General features: G+C 38.4%; 1 protein-coding gene across 1 annotated transcript in view; it reads left to right on the top strand.

The window, feature by feature from the left end:
• Window positions 1-8,679, top strand: part of LOC123871548 (protein singed) — a 53,399-nt gene extending 44,720 nt beyond the window's left edge. The window contains exons 7-10 of the mRNA XM_045915412.1: window positions 5,243-5,399; window positions 5,771-5,932; window positions 6,103-6,230; window positions 6,565-8,679. Coding sequence (XP_045771368.1) covers window positions 5,243-5,399; window positions 5,771-5,932; window positions 6,103-6,230; window positions 6,565-6,770 — 653 coding nt within the window. The 3' untranslated portion in view covers window positions 6,771-8,679. The remainder of the gene's footprint in view (window positions 1-5,242; window positions 5,400-5,770; window positions 5,933-6,102; window positions 6,231-6,564) is intronic.
• Window positions 8,680-13,740: the final 5,061 nt, after the last annotated feature.

The following is a 13,740-nucleotide window of genomic DNA, read 5'->3' as shown; positions in this document are numbered from 1 at the left end:
CCGCACTGGGTACCCCGTTTGCCATGTCGACCTGTCGCGAACTGTAGGTTTGTATGAATCCCGTAGGATCTCTTTGATTTTTCGGGATAAAAGTACCTATCCTATGTCCATCTCCGGGACGGAAGCTGTCTCAGTAACATAAGAAAAAATGACAAAGCTTCTAAATCTAATAAAACGGTTTGTATGGAGAAGCGCGTAAGAAGGGCGACCTTATAAAGAACTACTTAGTAGGTATGGCGCGTGGGTGCGCGGACCACTGAAGTGGTCCGCGAGCATGTAGAGTTTGTTTTTCAAAATGCAGAGTGTAAGTGATACTAACACAATTATGGGTATAATGGCCTGAAATAAAAGTTAATTTATTAATTTATTTATTTTATTTAAATAAAGAATGTACGGAACACGTGTCGAGGGTGATTTGAAATTTTAATTTTCACTGGCTTAGAAAGAAACCTTCGTACAAAATATTATACGGCTATACATAAGACAGGGCGCAGGGGCGTGTGAAATGCGTGATCACATGCGTTGTCACGTTGCACAGTTCGTCTCGAGACGCGGCCGCGGCAACGACCGGTGGACGACATGGCTCATACAATGTCACGTAGCTGAAACTGTACAGGCCAGCCAACAAAGTACAAACAGGCAGGCAATGGTCGCAAATGAAAATGCATAGCTCGAAGATACATAAACAGGCCAGGCAATAAAGTTCATATAATATGCAGGCAATGGTCATAAATAAAATGAAAATATGTCGGCAAATTACTATTTACTATATCACTACCTTTATTAGATTTACATTTATTCTTATTTGCATTCATGTCTTACTCATAAAAATGTATAATATTACGAGAATTATTCCGGGAAATCAAAGAGCTACCACGGGATTTTTGAAAACCTTAATCCACGCGGTCGAAGTTTATTTATTTGGTTTATTCTATTTAAATAGTTAGCGAGTCAATATCTAAGTATGTAAGTTACTGATTGTTACTGTACAATGTAATCGAAGTGTGCTAGCAGTTGACAACAATCTCTGACAACGTCAAACAATTTCCAAATTCCGTTAGCGTTCATTGATGGAGGAATTCTCTAGCGCAGCTATGTGTCGCAAAAAACCGTCTATTGTGATACCACACAAATACCACGGCGCGGCGTGCACACCGCGGGCTTTCTACCGTTTCACTGCACGGATGCCTGCGCAGGCGCACGGCGAGCGTTGACGAGCCACTTTGACTGATTAATTAATACGGAAAAATGATCTAAATCGATTAAAAATCCATTATGTTCATTAATCCGCTCGCTGATCGCAAAATCTTGTGGCCAAAAAACTGAAAAGATTGACGCAGAAAATGTGATTATCAAATTAATCAAAGAATAATCACGAAGTCCAGGTTTTCTTGTCAGTCATTTCATTAAAATAAATATAATGAAAGTAAATGTTAAAATCGTAATTTTTAATAGTGACAGTGATATAGACTCTGATTTAATACATATTTTTTTCACAATTTCGCTTCGGTGTGACTTGCCTTATCAATAAAAGATTATTCCGACATTAATCCGTGTTTCGATTCGTTTTCACTTATTAAGATGTCGCGTTTTTTGTGAACGATTCGATGACAGTTTACGTTTAGCGCATGGCTGCAAATTGCAAAAAATAAAACGCGTGTATGACACGTACACGTTCGTTGTGCTGAACGTTAAAGTGTCAGTCAGTCAGTTTCTCCTTTTACTCGTATAATCACACTAATATTATAAAGGCGAAAGTTTGTATGTGTGTGTGTGTGTGTATGTTTGTTACTCCTTCACGCAAAAACCACTGGACGGATTTGGCTGAAATTTGGAATGGAGATAGATAATATCCTGGATTAGCACATAGGCTACTTTTTATCCCGGAAAATCAAAGAGTTCCCACGGGATTTTGAAAAACCTAAATCCACGCGGGCGAAGTCGCGGGCATCGGCTAGTTATACCTAAATATTGATAGCGTGTACGGGAGCGGGGTGTGCGTACTCGCCAATTGGGAAGGATCTTTTTTATATATTCAAATTAAAATTAACCCTTGAAGTGATGATGTAGTCTAAGATGGTAGCAGGCTAACCTGATTAGGGGTATGGCATTTTTTATTAAACCCGGTATGGGTTTAGTAAAAAGCCGTACCGGAAAACTAAATCGCTTGGCGGTACGCTTTTGCCGCTAGGGTGGTAGGTAACTAGCCACGGCCGTAGCCTCCCACGGATGTCCAGCGGATGTCTCGCTCGGAGCCCAGCTGGTCCGACTGTTGTATATTGGAACTTGATACTCTTTCGAAATTAACACTTCGTTAGCGTGATTCAAGTTTCTTAGTAAGTGATTGTCAGTAGGTTATGGTGCCATCTGGTTGTCAGTCCTGTAGTCGTCTTAGGTTCGTCGTAGGTGTAAACATTTACCGACCGCCTCAAAGGTAACATGCCGCTACCGAAAGTCTTTTTAATGTTTATTCACAAAATCTAAGACATTATGTAAGCCACCACAGATTGCCATGCTAGCCCTTCCAACGGCGATGTAAGCAAATGTTCATACAGCAGGTATATATGGTGAAGCTAGGGCAGCACGGCCCGTAGCATCCACCACATGGATGCTCCTATCTTACCAGACGAGCTTTGAGCCAATTAGGTACCTAAAACTATTAAATCGGTATCGAAATTGGCACCTCTGTTTACAAGACAACATCGCGCCAACCACCACAGGGCGTCGTCGTGTAGATTGTAGTGTGGAAATGCTTAGCATGGTGTACGTATGTTTTTATTACCATAAATTACTACCAAGATAATAAGTAGGTGCTTACCTAACTCATTATGCAGCAAGATTTTGCAGCAAAAAGCCATTGTGTAGGAAATACCGGTATCTACTCGTATCTAAGTTTCAACACATTGTGATGGATTTTAGAATGTCAGTTATTTCAAGCGACCTTTTGAAGGTACATGCTAACTATTAATTAACTATTATTTATTAAAGTGTTTCGTAAACCCTTTCATAACTCCTAGATATTTACTTCGTAACTTAGTTTAGTTTAGAGATTGTGTACGACATAATAAACCATTATATTATTTTAGTACGGGGCACAGTTCTGATAGTTACAGCCTCAGAATAATATTCATAAGAGAATAGCTGTCCTACCAACCAATTACAATCCTGGTATCTTTAAAACAAGAGTGAATAGGCATCTTCTAGGTAAAGGCGTCCCATCTTAGGCCATATCATCACCCATCAGGTCTGACTGTGGTCAAGCGCTTGCCTATAATTAATTGAAAAAAAATAATTTATGTAAGTTCTTCTACCTATTATTATATCATCACCTCGATGGAAACCTAATTTTCCTAAAGGAGTTTCCAAAATTTAATCCTGAAAGCTATAAACCGCCTTTGTACGGCTTTCACCCCAACCTTGGCAGTGTGTGGTACAAAACGTAGTATTGTGTGCAGGCAGCCTTACCGCACTGTGCGCTCCTCGAGAACTGAGAGGCTGAAAGCAAAAAGCCATTTCACAAATGTAAAAGGCGACAGACAATACTTTATCTGTGTGTTTGCAGATGAGTTTGCGACGACTCACGCTGCCACGGAAATCAGAATATGTATAGAAGTGATTTAACTAAATGCCAGGCCGAGTTCACTTGATGATGTGACCAGAGAAAATATACTTACGGGCGGCTCGTTGATTCTTATCTCAATAAAGAGAGGGATAAAAGGAGAGTTTACGCGATAGAAAGAGAGCCGTTCGTTAAATTTAAAGCCTGAGAAGCGCTGAGTGAGTTTAATTACACTTTTTGTATTGTAATTTGCGCCAGTGCTATTTAAAGTTAGCTCAACTTCATAATGCTATCAACATTATGTATTTATTGTGTTGCATTTGGTGTTAATGATAGGAATTTTCGAATTATTTTTGTACTAGTATCTAGAACAGAAATAATTCTATACCTACGACTTCGTCCGCGTGGATTTAGTCATTTTAAAATCCCACGAGGACTGTAATTTTCTGGGATATAAAGTAGCCTGTGTCACTTTTCAGGGTATATCCATGCAAAATATCGCGCCGACCTATTTATTGTTCCTTTGCAGTTTAATTTATGAACAAACCAGTAAACTTGTAGTAGGACTTGTGAGTAACGAAACATCAGCCACAAGAGCCCGCTGCCGATATCGATAGTCCCTACTAATAAAGAACCATTTCTATCGCATCTTTTTAATTCTGCGGTAACTACTCTCGAATGCTAATAGAAAATTACCGCACGTCGTCTGTCTGACTCTGTATAAACGTGCTCTTTGCTTGAGTCAATACACCACAAAACTAATAAATCATTGCAATATTTGCTTTTATTCGAAGCGTCATATTATAACGAGTTGGTTTTAATTTCATAGAATCATCTATGTCCAGCCATATAAATTACTACTACCCGCGACTTCGTCCGCATGGATTTAAGTTTTTAAAAATCCCGTAGGAACTCTTTGATTTTCCGGGATGAAAAGTTGTCTATGTCAGTATCCGGGATGCAAGCTACTTCTGTACCTTTCATATAAATCGGTTAAACCGATGGGCCTTTAAGAATCTCGTGGGAACTCTTTGATTTTTCGGGATTAAAAGTAGCCTATGTCCTTCCCCGGGTTCTACGCTAACTCTGTACCAAAGTTCATCAAAATCGGTTTAACTGTTGGACCGTGAAAAGCTAGCAGACCGACAGACACACTTTCGCATTTATAATATTAAGTTTGGGTTGATGTCTTTGTGGGTGTCATAGTTATATTCTAGTTAGAACTGAGATAACTGTTAACCAACAGAGTAACTTAGTACATACACATGGTACCCCCATCGCATTCATTCAAGGATTATGGGCACAATCAGTAATCAGTCAAATCCAGCTAAATTACGTGAAGGAAATTCCGCATAACATAGCTCCATCTTAGACTGCATCATCACTTACCACCAGGTGAGATGCAGTCAAGGGCTAACTTATATCTGAATAAATTTAAATATAAATTGTTGCACAAAGTGCGGACGTTTAAGATCGAAGAAATCGCGGGTTTTGTTTTGTTTTTGCTGGAAAAAAAAATTAATAATAAATAATAAATAAATATCTTTATATTCAAAATGGTTATAACAGTGTCGTTTGCTATGGTCTCCATACTCGGTAACCTGTATCGTGGCGACCATGTATGGTTAGTACCTAGATTAAAAATTTCAACAAAATTGAAATGGTTTCTTTCGTCATTTCCAGGAGTGGACGTGACAGCGAACCAGGACGAGATCTCGTCGCACGAAACGTTCCAGCTGGAGTTCGACTGGGGCACCAAGCGCTGGTACATTCGCACCATGCAGGACCGCTACTGGACGCTGGAGACGGGCGGCGGCATCCAGGCCAGCGGAGACAACAAGTACGCCTATATAAACATACTTTTCTTTTCCGAAGACTGTCGTATTCTAAGAAAAAACAATAGACTTACAAAAGCTAGACAATTGATACTTGGTATATTCGATAAGTCTGCCGAGGACATCTTATCCTGAAAATTTCAGCCGTCTAGCGTCATCCAGACGTCAGAGAAACGTTTCCAGAAAAGGGAGATAGTACCCCTTCCAATGTTTGGCTCGTCTTGGCGGTGGCACTCCCATGCCCCATGACATCAGATTCCGAAAGCAACATTTTGGCCTGTTTAGTGTCCTTTACCCTCTGGTAAAGGCCTCCATTAATCAATAGCAATAAAGTATTTATCTATCTTTAATAACACTGTGTTCCGTATCGGTACAGATCGTCCAACGCTCTGTTCGAGCTGGACTGGCAGGGCGACGGCGCGGTGGCGTTCCGCGCCAACAACGGCAAGTACCTCATGACCAAGCGCTCCGGACACCTGTACGCCAACGCCGACACCATCGACGACAACTGCAAATACTACTTCTATCTCATCAACAGGTAGCTCTCAATCCTTACTATATACCTAGAAAACTTGAATTTGAGATCTAAAACAAGACTGTTAAGGTTCATTTTACTTTAATCCTGAAGTGTTCTGTCAATGTTGGTCTGACCCCCGGGTTAGAGATATTCTGGCATATATAATATGTGGATATTTTTTTTGTTTTCAGGCCGATCCTTGTGCTGAAGTGCGACCAGGGCTTCGTGGGGCCGAAGGGCGTGCGGCTGGAGTGCAACAAGGCCAACTACGAGACCATCCAGGTCATCCGCGGACCCAAGGGTGCCGTCTACTTCAAGGGTTAGTGCATATCCTGTGTGACTAAGCTTCGTGGGGCCGAAGAGCATGCGACTGGACTGCAATAAGGTCATCCATGAGCTATCCAGGTCATCCGTGGACCCAAGGGTGCAGTCTGCTTTATTTAGGGAATCATACTTATGCAAGGGTTTGTTCTTAATCACACCTAAGTAGTAGTAGTAGGAAAGAGAGATCGCGGAAGAGTATACCAAACTTTAGCTATGCGTATGAGGAATGATGATGCAATACGTGCGTGTAGATGGAATGTCGACGACATAAGGATGGAAACTCGCCCTTAATTCAAGGACGACACAATAACCCGTCCGTTTCCTTGCAGGTCAGAACGGCAAGTACTGGCACGCGGACAGCGAGAGCGTGACGTGCGACAGCGACAGCCCGCAGCCCTTCCACCTCGAGCTGCGCGAGCCCACGCGCCTCGCCATCCGCGCCGCCTCGCCCAAGCTGTACCTGGCCGCCGCCAAGAACGGCAACTTCCGCCTCGCCTCGCCCGACCTGGCCGGCGCCACGCACTGGGAGTACTAACCGCTCACCACCCTTCATCCCCCAATCTTATTTATGCAGAAAAGTTTTTGGGGTCCCCCACATTACCGCAACTCCCAAAACGGAGTCGACTCTCCAAGAGTTCCGCAATAAACGCCACGAATTGGAGGTAATTACTAAGTTACTGAACAATCCCCAATTTCGTTTGAGCCTCTAGAAAAAAAGTTTTTGGAGTCGTCTAAAATTTCAGCCTTAATAAAGGCAAGTCCCAAAACTGGATTAACTACCCAAAAATCCGCAAAGAATTTTATTGTGTCTGGAGTTCATATTAATTAATAAATGTTGATATTAGCCGATAAACTGTTCATTTTTATTGAGAAGATTCTTCTTATACTTATTGAACAGTTATTTTTATAACATTTTTAACAAAACTAAGTAAAAAACTTTAAAAAAGGGGGACCCTTGTTATTTTTAAAGAAAGCTTGCAATTCATCTGGTATCGATTGTCTTTGTGCACTGCCACTTCATCGACACAAATATAACGATAAATTATTGTAATAAGTGCCAAACTTTAAGTTATTTTTATTAAAAAACTAACTTGAAATTTTTTAACACATCCAAACTAGAATAACTGCATACGATACTGTTTTTGATACATCGATACCAGATTTTGATATTAATATTTAAGATTTACAAAAATCATTTGAGTAATCAGTGGTTGAATCTTATTTTCTCTCATTTTGTAAAAAAATACCAACTGGCTACTCAAATGAAACTTCACAAGTCTCTTCCATGTGCAAGTGAGCCACATCTTCCCGGCGAATGACTTAATTTGAATGTATTTTCTCAAATTATAACTTGCGTGCGCGCGTCTCCAGTTGACGCCATTTTGAATGAAAAGATGGCGCCCGAACGACCCAAACAGCTGATTCCAGGTTGAATCCGCTGAAAATGGTACATAAATATAAATAAAACAGGAATGTTTGCAATGCAGGAAGCATTGTTTTACTACATTTCACTAAAAAAAAAGTACAGCGTCCACTGGAAGCGCGGCGCGATGCAGCATTTAGTATGGTTAAGGTTATTTATCGCGCGCGAGTGCGAATGTGATCGTATAAAATATCGCTTGTCTAATTAATTATTACTATAATCATAGATTATTTTCTTAATATCGGTAGATCTGCGGAAACGATTGCTTGATAAGAATTATTTTTATATTTTCCTGTGACTCAATTTATCGCTTAAAATAATAATTTATTTTTAAACAGATATCGAAATTTAATTAAGGCATTATCGTAGTATTGGAATTTTCGAAGAGTATTTATTGGATATCGTAGCGTCTAGTCGAAGAATTTGTAACAGTTTTTGTGTGAATCCGACGTATTATCGGTAGGTTAGTGAACCAACATCGTGAGACTGAAACCTACGTAATTTAAATTAACAGTGAATCATTGTACCGTAATTTAAGTTTTTAACTGGGCTATTCGCAATACCAGACGTGCTTCAAAACTGTCTCATAATTTCCTCACAAATTACCATTTAACTCATTCCTTTCACCTAACGTGACGAGATAATTTCTAAGTTACTGAATCATCCGAGCACGAAGTCTGGCTTAAATAATGAATAAGCTAATTAAGTTAATGTAAGTAACATCGGTATAGGATTAAGCTGAGTTTACACCGCTCCCAAAAACGTCCATTCCAAGATTTTAAACTTAGACGAGATTTTTTACAATTTTTAAGACTTTTTACACTATCTGGTGCACACCCGAGCTATGGTGGGTGTAAATGCTGTCTGTGCTTGTGTTTGGGAGGTTTGAGCGAGGTGTCGTAAGTTTTATGATAGTGAACAAAACGAACAATGTACTGCGTATAATATACTGATCCTAAATGTTTGTACGATAACGTCTTTGTAAACTATTAATGAATAAATTATAATCATATTGTAAAAACGAGCTGTTTTATTCTATACACCTCACTACCTTACCTTCATCATTAATTTGAGTGTATATTTGTTACTCTGTCCTTCAATAACGGCGCAACGGAGCAACAGATCATTTGTCCTTCAATCACGTCGCAACAGATCAACCTGATTTTGCTTTGAAGACCTAGAGAGATACATAGGCTTATTTTTGTCCCGGAAAATGAAGTTCCCACGGGGTTTTAAAAAACCCAAATCCACGCGGGCGAAGTCGCGGGCATCGGCTAGTAGCATATAGATACTATTTTTGGCAAACATGCCGTTTAAATTATTATGAAAAGCGGCTTGCGAGCATTGAAGTTCGATTCAGAGGCCTTCGAGATTCGTTATCGCGCTAGGGTTTTAGAAGACTGAAAAAATTGGACTTGCAGCTCGCCCCAGCGATTCGCTATGTGAATATTGGTGCACGTGCAGAACGTAAGGCATTAATTTTTTGACGTGACAACGTCTTATAATTCGATAGAGCCGGCTGCACGCACGAAAAAACATGACTCATGCGGCGTTACCTCGCTCTGAGGCGTTCCATGTAAGGCTTGAAGTGCAAGCGAGAGCGCGGAACGAGCGACAAAGAAGCACAATCGGCCTTTGTTGTCACGTTCAACTATCGTCCGTAAACCGACTTTACAGACAACCTATTTTTTTTTTTAATTTAAAAAGTCCTGAAATATGAGTTCGGTGCGTGCAGTGTTTACTTTTCATAAATGTTTATACCTAAGTATTTCTATTGACAAGTGTAAATTAAAAATTTAAAACACCCCCGACAAGTGAAGGTTACAGTAATAAGTACCTAAATAGAAAAGAGCTGATAACTTTCAAACGGCTGAACCGATTTTCTTGGATTATAGCTAAGAACACTCGATCAAGCCACCTTTCAAACAAAAAAACTAAATTAAAATCGGTTCATTAGTTTAGGAGCTACGATGCCACAGACAGATACACAGATACACACTTCAAACTTACAACACCCCTCTTTTTGGGTCGGGGGTTAAAAATAGGAATGTAAAGGAAAAATGAAATGAAAACTCAATATTGAAAAACTTATATATTTTAATTAAATAGTTACATTAATCTTTACAGTTTTTCCTAGCTAAGTGACGTTGGATTAGCATCGACGCATTTTATTGGTCAAAAAAATTAATATATTAAAAATAATTTATCTACAAATAATAAATGATAAACAAAATGAATAACCATCGAATCGCTATATTAAAATTATATAAAGCGAAGAAAAACATAGTCGGTCGCGTTCGCCAGTGTAGACACAATTGCATCATTAAAAAATTGATTAAATATTAATATAATAATAATGATTTAGTGAATAGCACACGTATATTAAAAATGTAATTTTTTGCCCTGGCAACCCACCGACATAATATAACTAACTTCAAATGGTAACACTACAATTTTTAAATCGCATAACCTAAATGGCTTACACCCAGAGCTGTAAAAGCAATTAAAAATAATGTAAATTTTTCATTTAGGTAGATATTCAAATTACTAGAATACAGACCATTGATTTCATACTATTTCTTTGAGTTCAAGCTTTTTACAGTTTTTTTAAATTAGGTTTCACAACTCTAGGCCCATACACTTTTGAGCCCAATCCAATTTCAAAAATTGCAGTGTCGCCATGACTTATTTTCGACTAACAATTGAGGGTATTTAAATTATATCAATACACCACATACACATATAAAATGGAATATTTTGTACGCAACACACACTCACACACGTTATAAAGCGCGGACCTGTCATATGGACATGTTTAAAGCATCTATACACGTGCCAACAAGTTCTGCCGATAAACGTTTTAACCAACATAAAAAAAAAAAAAAAAATAGATCGATTGACATAGGAATAGACACATTCACGTGAATATGCATAGTACAAAGTTGATTTCTTTAAACCACCAGCGCCTGAGGCAGGGAAATTCTTTAACTCAGTGTTCAACACTGAATGATAATATCCACCGAGCTTATTTGGTATTGGTTGGTTCTACATTGCTGCTTCACTTAGTGATTTTGAAATAATTTTCGTAGAAAACCTTCAACGGATTAAAAATAAATGTCAATAATGAGCTCGATGGCTATCATTCAGTGTTGAACACTGAGTTAGCAAATCATCCCCTATTATGAGAATACACAAAGTCGGCGATCAAACCGAGTTGGGATCAGAAGTTGGCACGTCCATAGACGCTATAGATCAAGAACTCGCCTGCGGTATCACAAATTTGCATACACATAATTATTTACGATTGTTCAATCGATAAAAAATTCTAAAAAAGTTATACATTCGTAATTGCTTTTAAATATTTTGATGTATAGTATGAATAGCCTTCCAACTAAACGCAATTGAAAATCGTGCATACATAAAGACAAAATTCTAATAATTTAAACTACGATGACTTGCCGAAAAGCAATGATTTTGAAAATTATGGCCGAAAGTTGGTGTTAAGTTTTGTGGAGGCACTTAATAACTGTTAAATTATAATACTTTACGTTTTAACTTTTAGGAAACCGCTTCGAGACGCTGTCAATGTGAATGGAACCTAAGATTAAAAAAAATATAGCTTTACAAAAGTACCTCCTCAAAATTTACCGCCAATTTTCGGTCTATTCGTATGAATTTGTTTAAGATGGATGCGACGGGTCTGCCCGCGAAATTCAAATTTAATTTGGTTTTTCGCAATTTGTAAACTAATACGACAAAGCAGGCTTATGGCACTTCAATTGCGCCAATGGCAGTATCATCTTCACAGGTTTATACAAAAATCTTTACTTGAAAGGGTCCAGTTTAAGAAATTAGCTATAGTATCGACTAATTTGTGAGTAACTCATGTCAAACTCATTATTTTGACTAATTTCTTAAACTTAACACTTTCAAGTAAATATTTTTATGTAATCGTGTGAAGATGATACTGCCATTATCGGAATTAAAATGCCATATGCCTACTTTATCGTATTAATTTACAAATTGCGAAAAACCAAATATAATTTGAATTTCGCGGGCAGACCCGTCTCATGCACCTAAGTATGAATACTGGGGCATTAACTATCGAACTATCTACTCAGTCACACGACAATCACACGTATTTTGAACGCCTTAAGGTTTATATTGCTTTATTATATTGTTATATTGGTGTAGACCGTTGAGGCAAGGCAAGTTAGTTCAAAATGGACAATTTCGGTTACATTGTGGGCAGATCAAATACCTATTTATCAAACAAAAACATGAGCATTCAGAATACTTAGGTATTCCAGCAAAAAAAAATTGTATTTTTGTCAAGCTTTACATTTTCACAAATTCTCAATGCAAAACCTGTCAAAACATCAATCTTCTTCAGTGACACATTTCTCAATTGAAAATGCATATAATAAAAACTTTGTTCAGCTAAGTTTCAAGTTTGAATTGATCTACCCCCAATACAAAGACTTTAATAGAAGGTGGCAAGAAACAAATCTTTTATAAAGACAGGATAATTATGTAACAATTCAATAAAAAAAAAACAGTTTTTTTTTAATGAACATTATAGTTCTCGATAAGAAATGAATTTCGAACCATCAGTGGTTGTTTCATTACCGACACACATTAAAAAAGTACCTTTTGAAAAAAATTGGATACGACTTCATTTTTTTTAAATGATACAATAAAATAAGGGCAATAAAATTCAGTTGATTAAGTGCTACTAGAAAAAAATAGGGACTTTTAAATAGTTTTTGTGCTGCCACCTGTCTATATATTAGTCTACACATGTTTGGAACTGCACCTTACTTTATACTGCACATAATTATGTAGCTTACTCATGGTAGGTAAATACTGAGCGCTGACTTATTATAATACATAGTAACGTTCATATCCGGGCGGCCTCTTGAAGCTTCCCGACGGGGGAATAGACGGGCTAAGGAGCTAGTTAAGTTGGTAGTTATCAAACCATGAATGTTACCATTTGAATATGGTACCTAATACTAGCGAATCAGTTAACAGTTAACAGATACCTTACAAAAAGTCATTCAATCGAACAATTTATTTTGTTTGATCAGTTCATTATGATGCAAGTGCGCAAAATTGATAATTACAGTTGTCGCTGGAATAAGAAAAACTTGGTTGTGGAAAAAATGTAATTTTGAGTTCGAATTACAACATAAAATCTATTTTATTAGTTTCACTGCTTAAATCTGTCGTCTGTCCAACTGAATCGCGGTCTAGCCCACTTGCGTCGAACTGCTTGAATCTGAATTAGTTTTTTTAATGCTCTCACTTTACGCAAGTTACGAGAACTTTTTAATTTGTACAATTTTTATAAAGAATATTAGCCATGCTTATCATGACTAATACTCCCCTTTCCCCTCCAATTAAGCGTAAAGCTTGTGCCAGGAGTGGGTACGACAATAGTGCAACGGGTGGGGTTCGAACCGCTGACCTTTCGGAATTCAGTCCGCTCCTCAACCGTTGAGCTATCGAGGAATTTCCTCGTATTCCCCCGTCAGTCGCCGCACACACACAGCCGCGGCGCCACACAACACAAATGTATCTAAGGCACGATTTGCACTCCTTACGCCGGTGCCCCACTTGTGGACCGGGCCCACTCTCGCGATGCAATTCATCCTATCGCCGACCCACTACTAAGCACGGGTCTCTTCTCAGAATGAAGAAGTGTTTAGGCCATAGTCTGCCACGCTGGCCCAGTGCGGATTGGCATACTCCACAACCTTTGGGAACATTACGGAGAACTCACAAGCGTGCAGGTTTCCTCATGATATTTTTTTCATCTTCTCCCTTATTGCTACTTTAGGGACATCGCCCACGTCAACTTTTATAGCTAAACATCTTTAAAAAAAACAGTCGCGCGTATCTTGAACGCGATTACTTATGTTTTAAATAAAAACAACTAACAAGTTTTTTTTTTTTAATTTTGGGCATATTTGAAAACTGCCATTAAATTACTGCACTAGTGCGAATAATTTAAATACATGAGGGGCGAATTAAGCTGTCAAGTATTTTTTAGATTAGTACTTTTTTATAGTCAGCATTT

This window comes from Maniola jurtina, chromosome 14 (genome assembly GCF_905333055.1).
Source record: "Maniola jurtina chromosome 14, ilManJurt1.1, whole genome shotgun sequence".
Lineage (NCBI taxonomy): Eukaryota > Metazoa > Arthropoda > Insecta > Lepidoptera > Nymphalidae > Maniola > Maniola jurtina.
The sequence above is the reverse complement of the archived record's forward strand: the minus strand, read 5'-3'. Positions and strand labels throughout refer to the sequence as shown.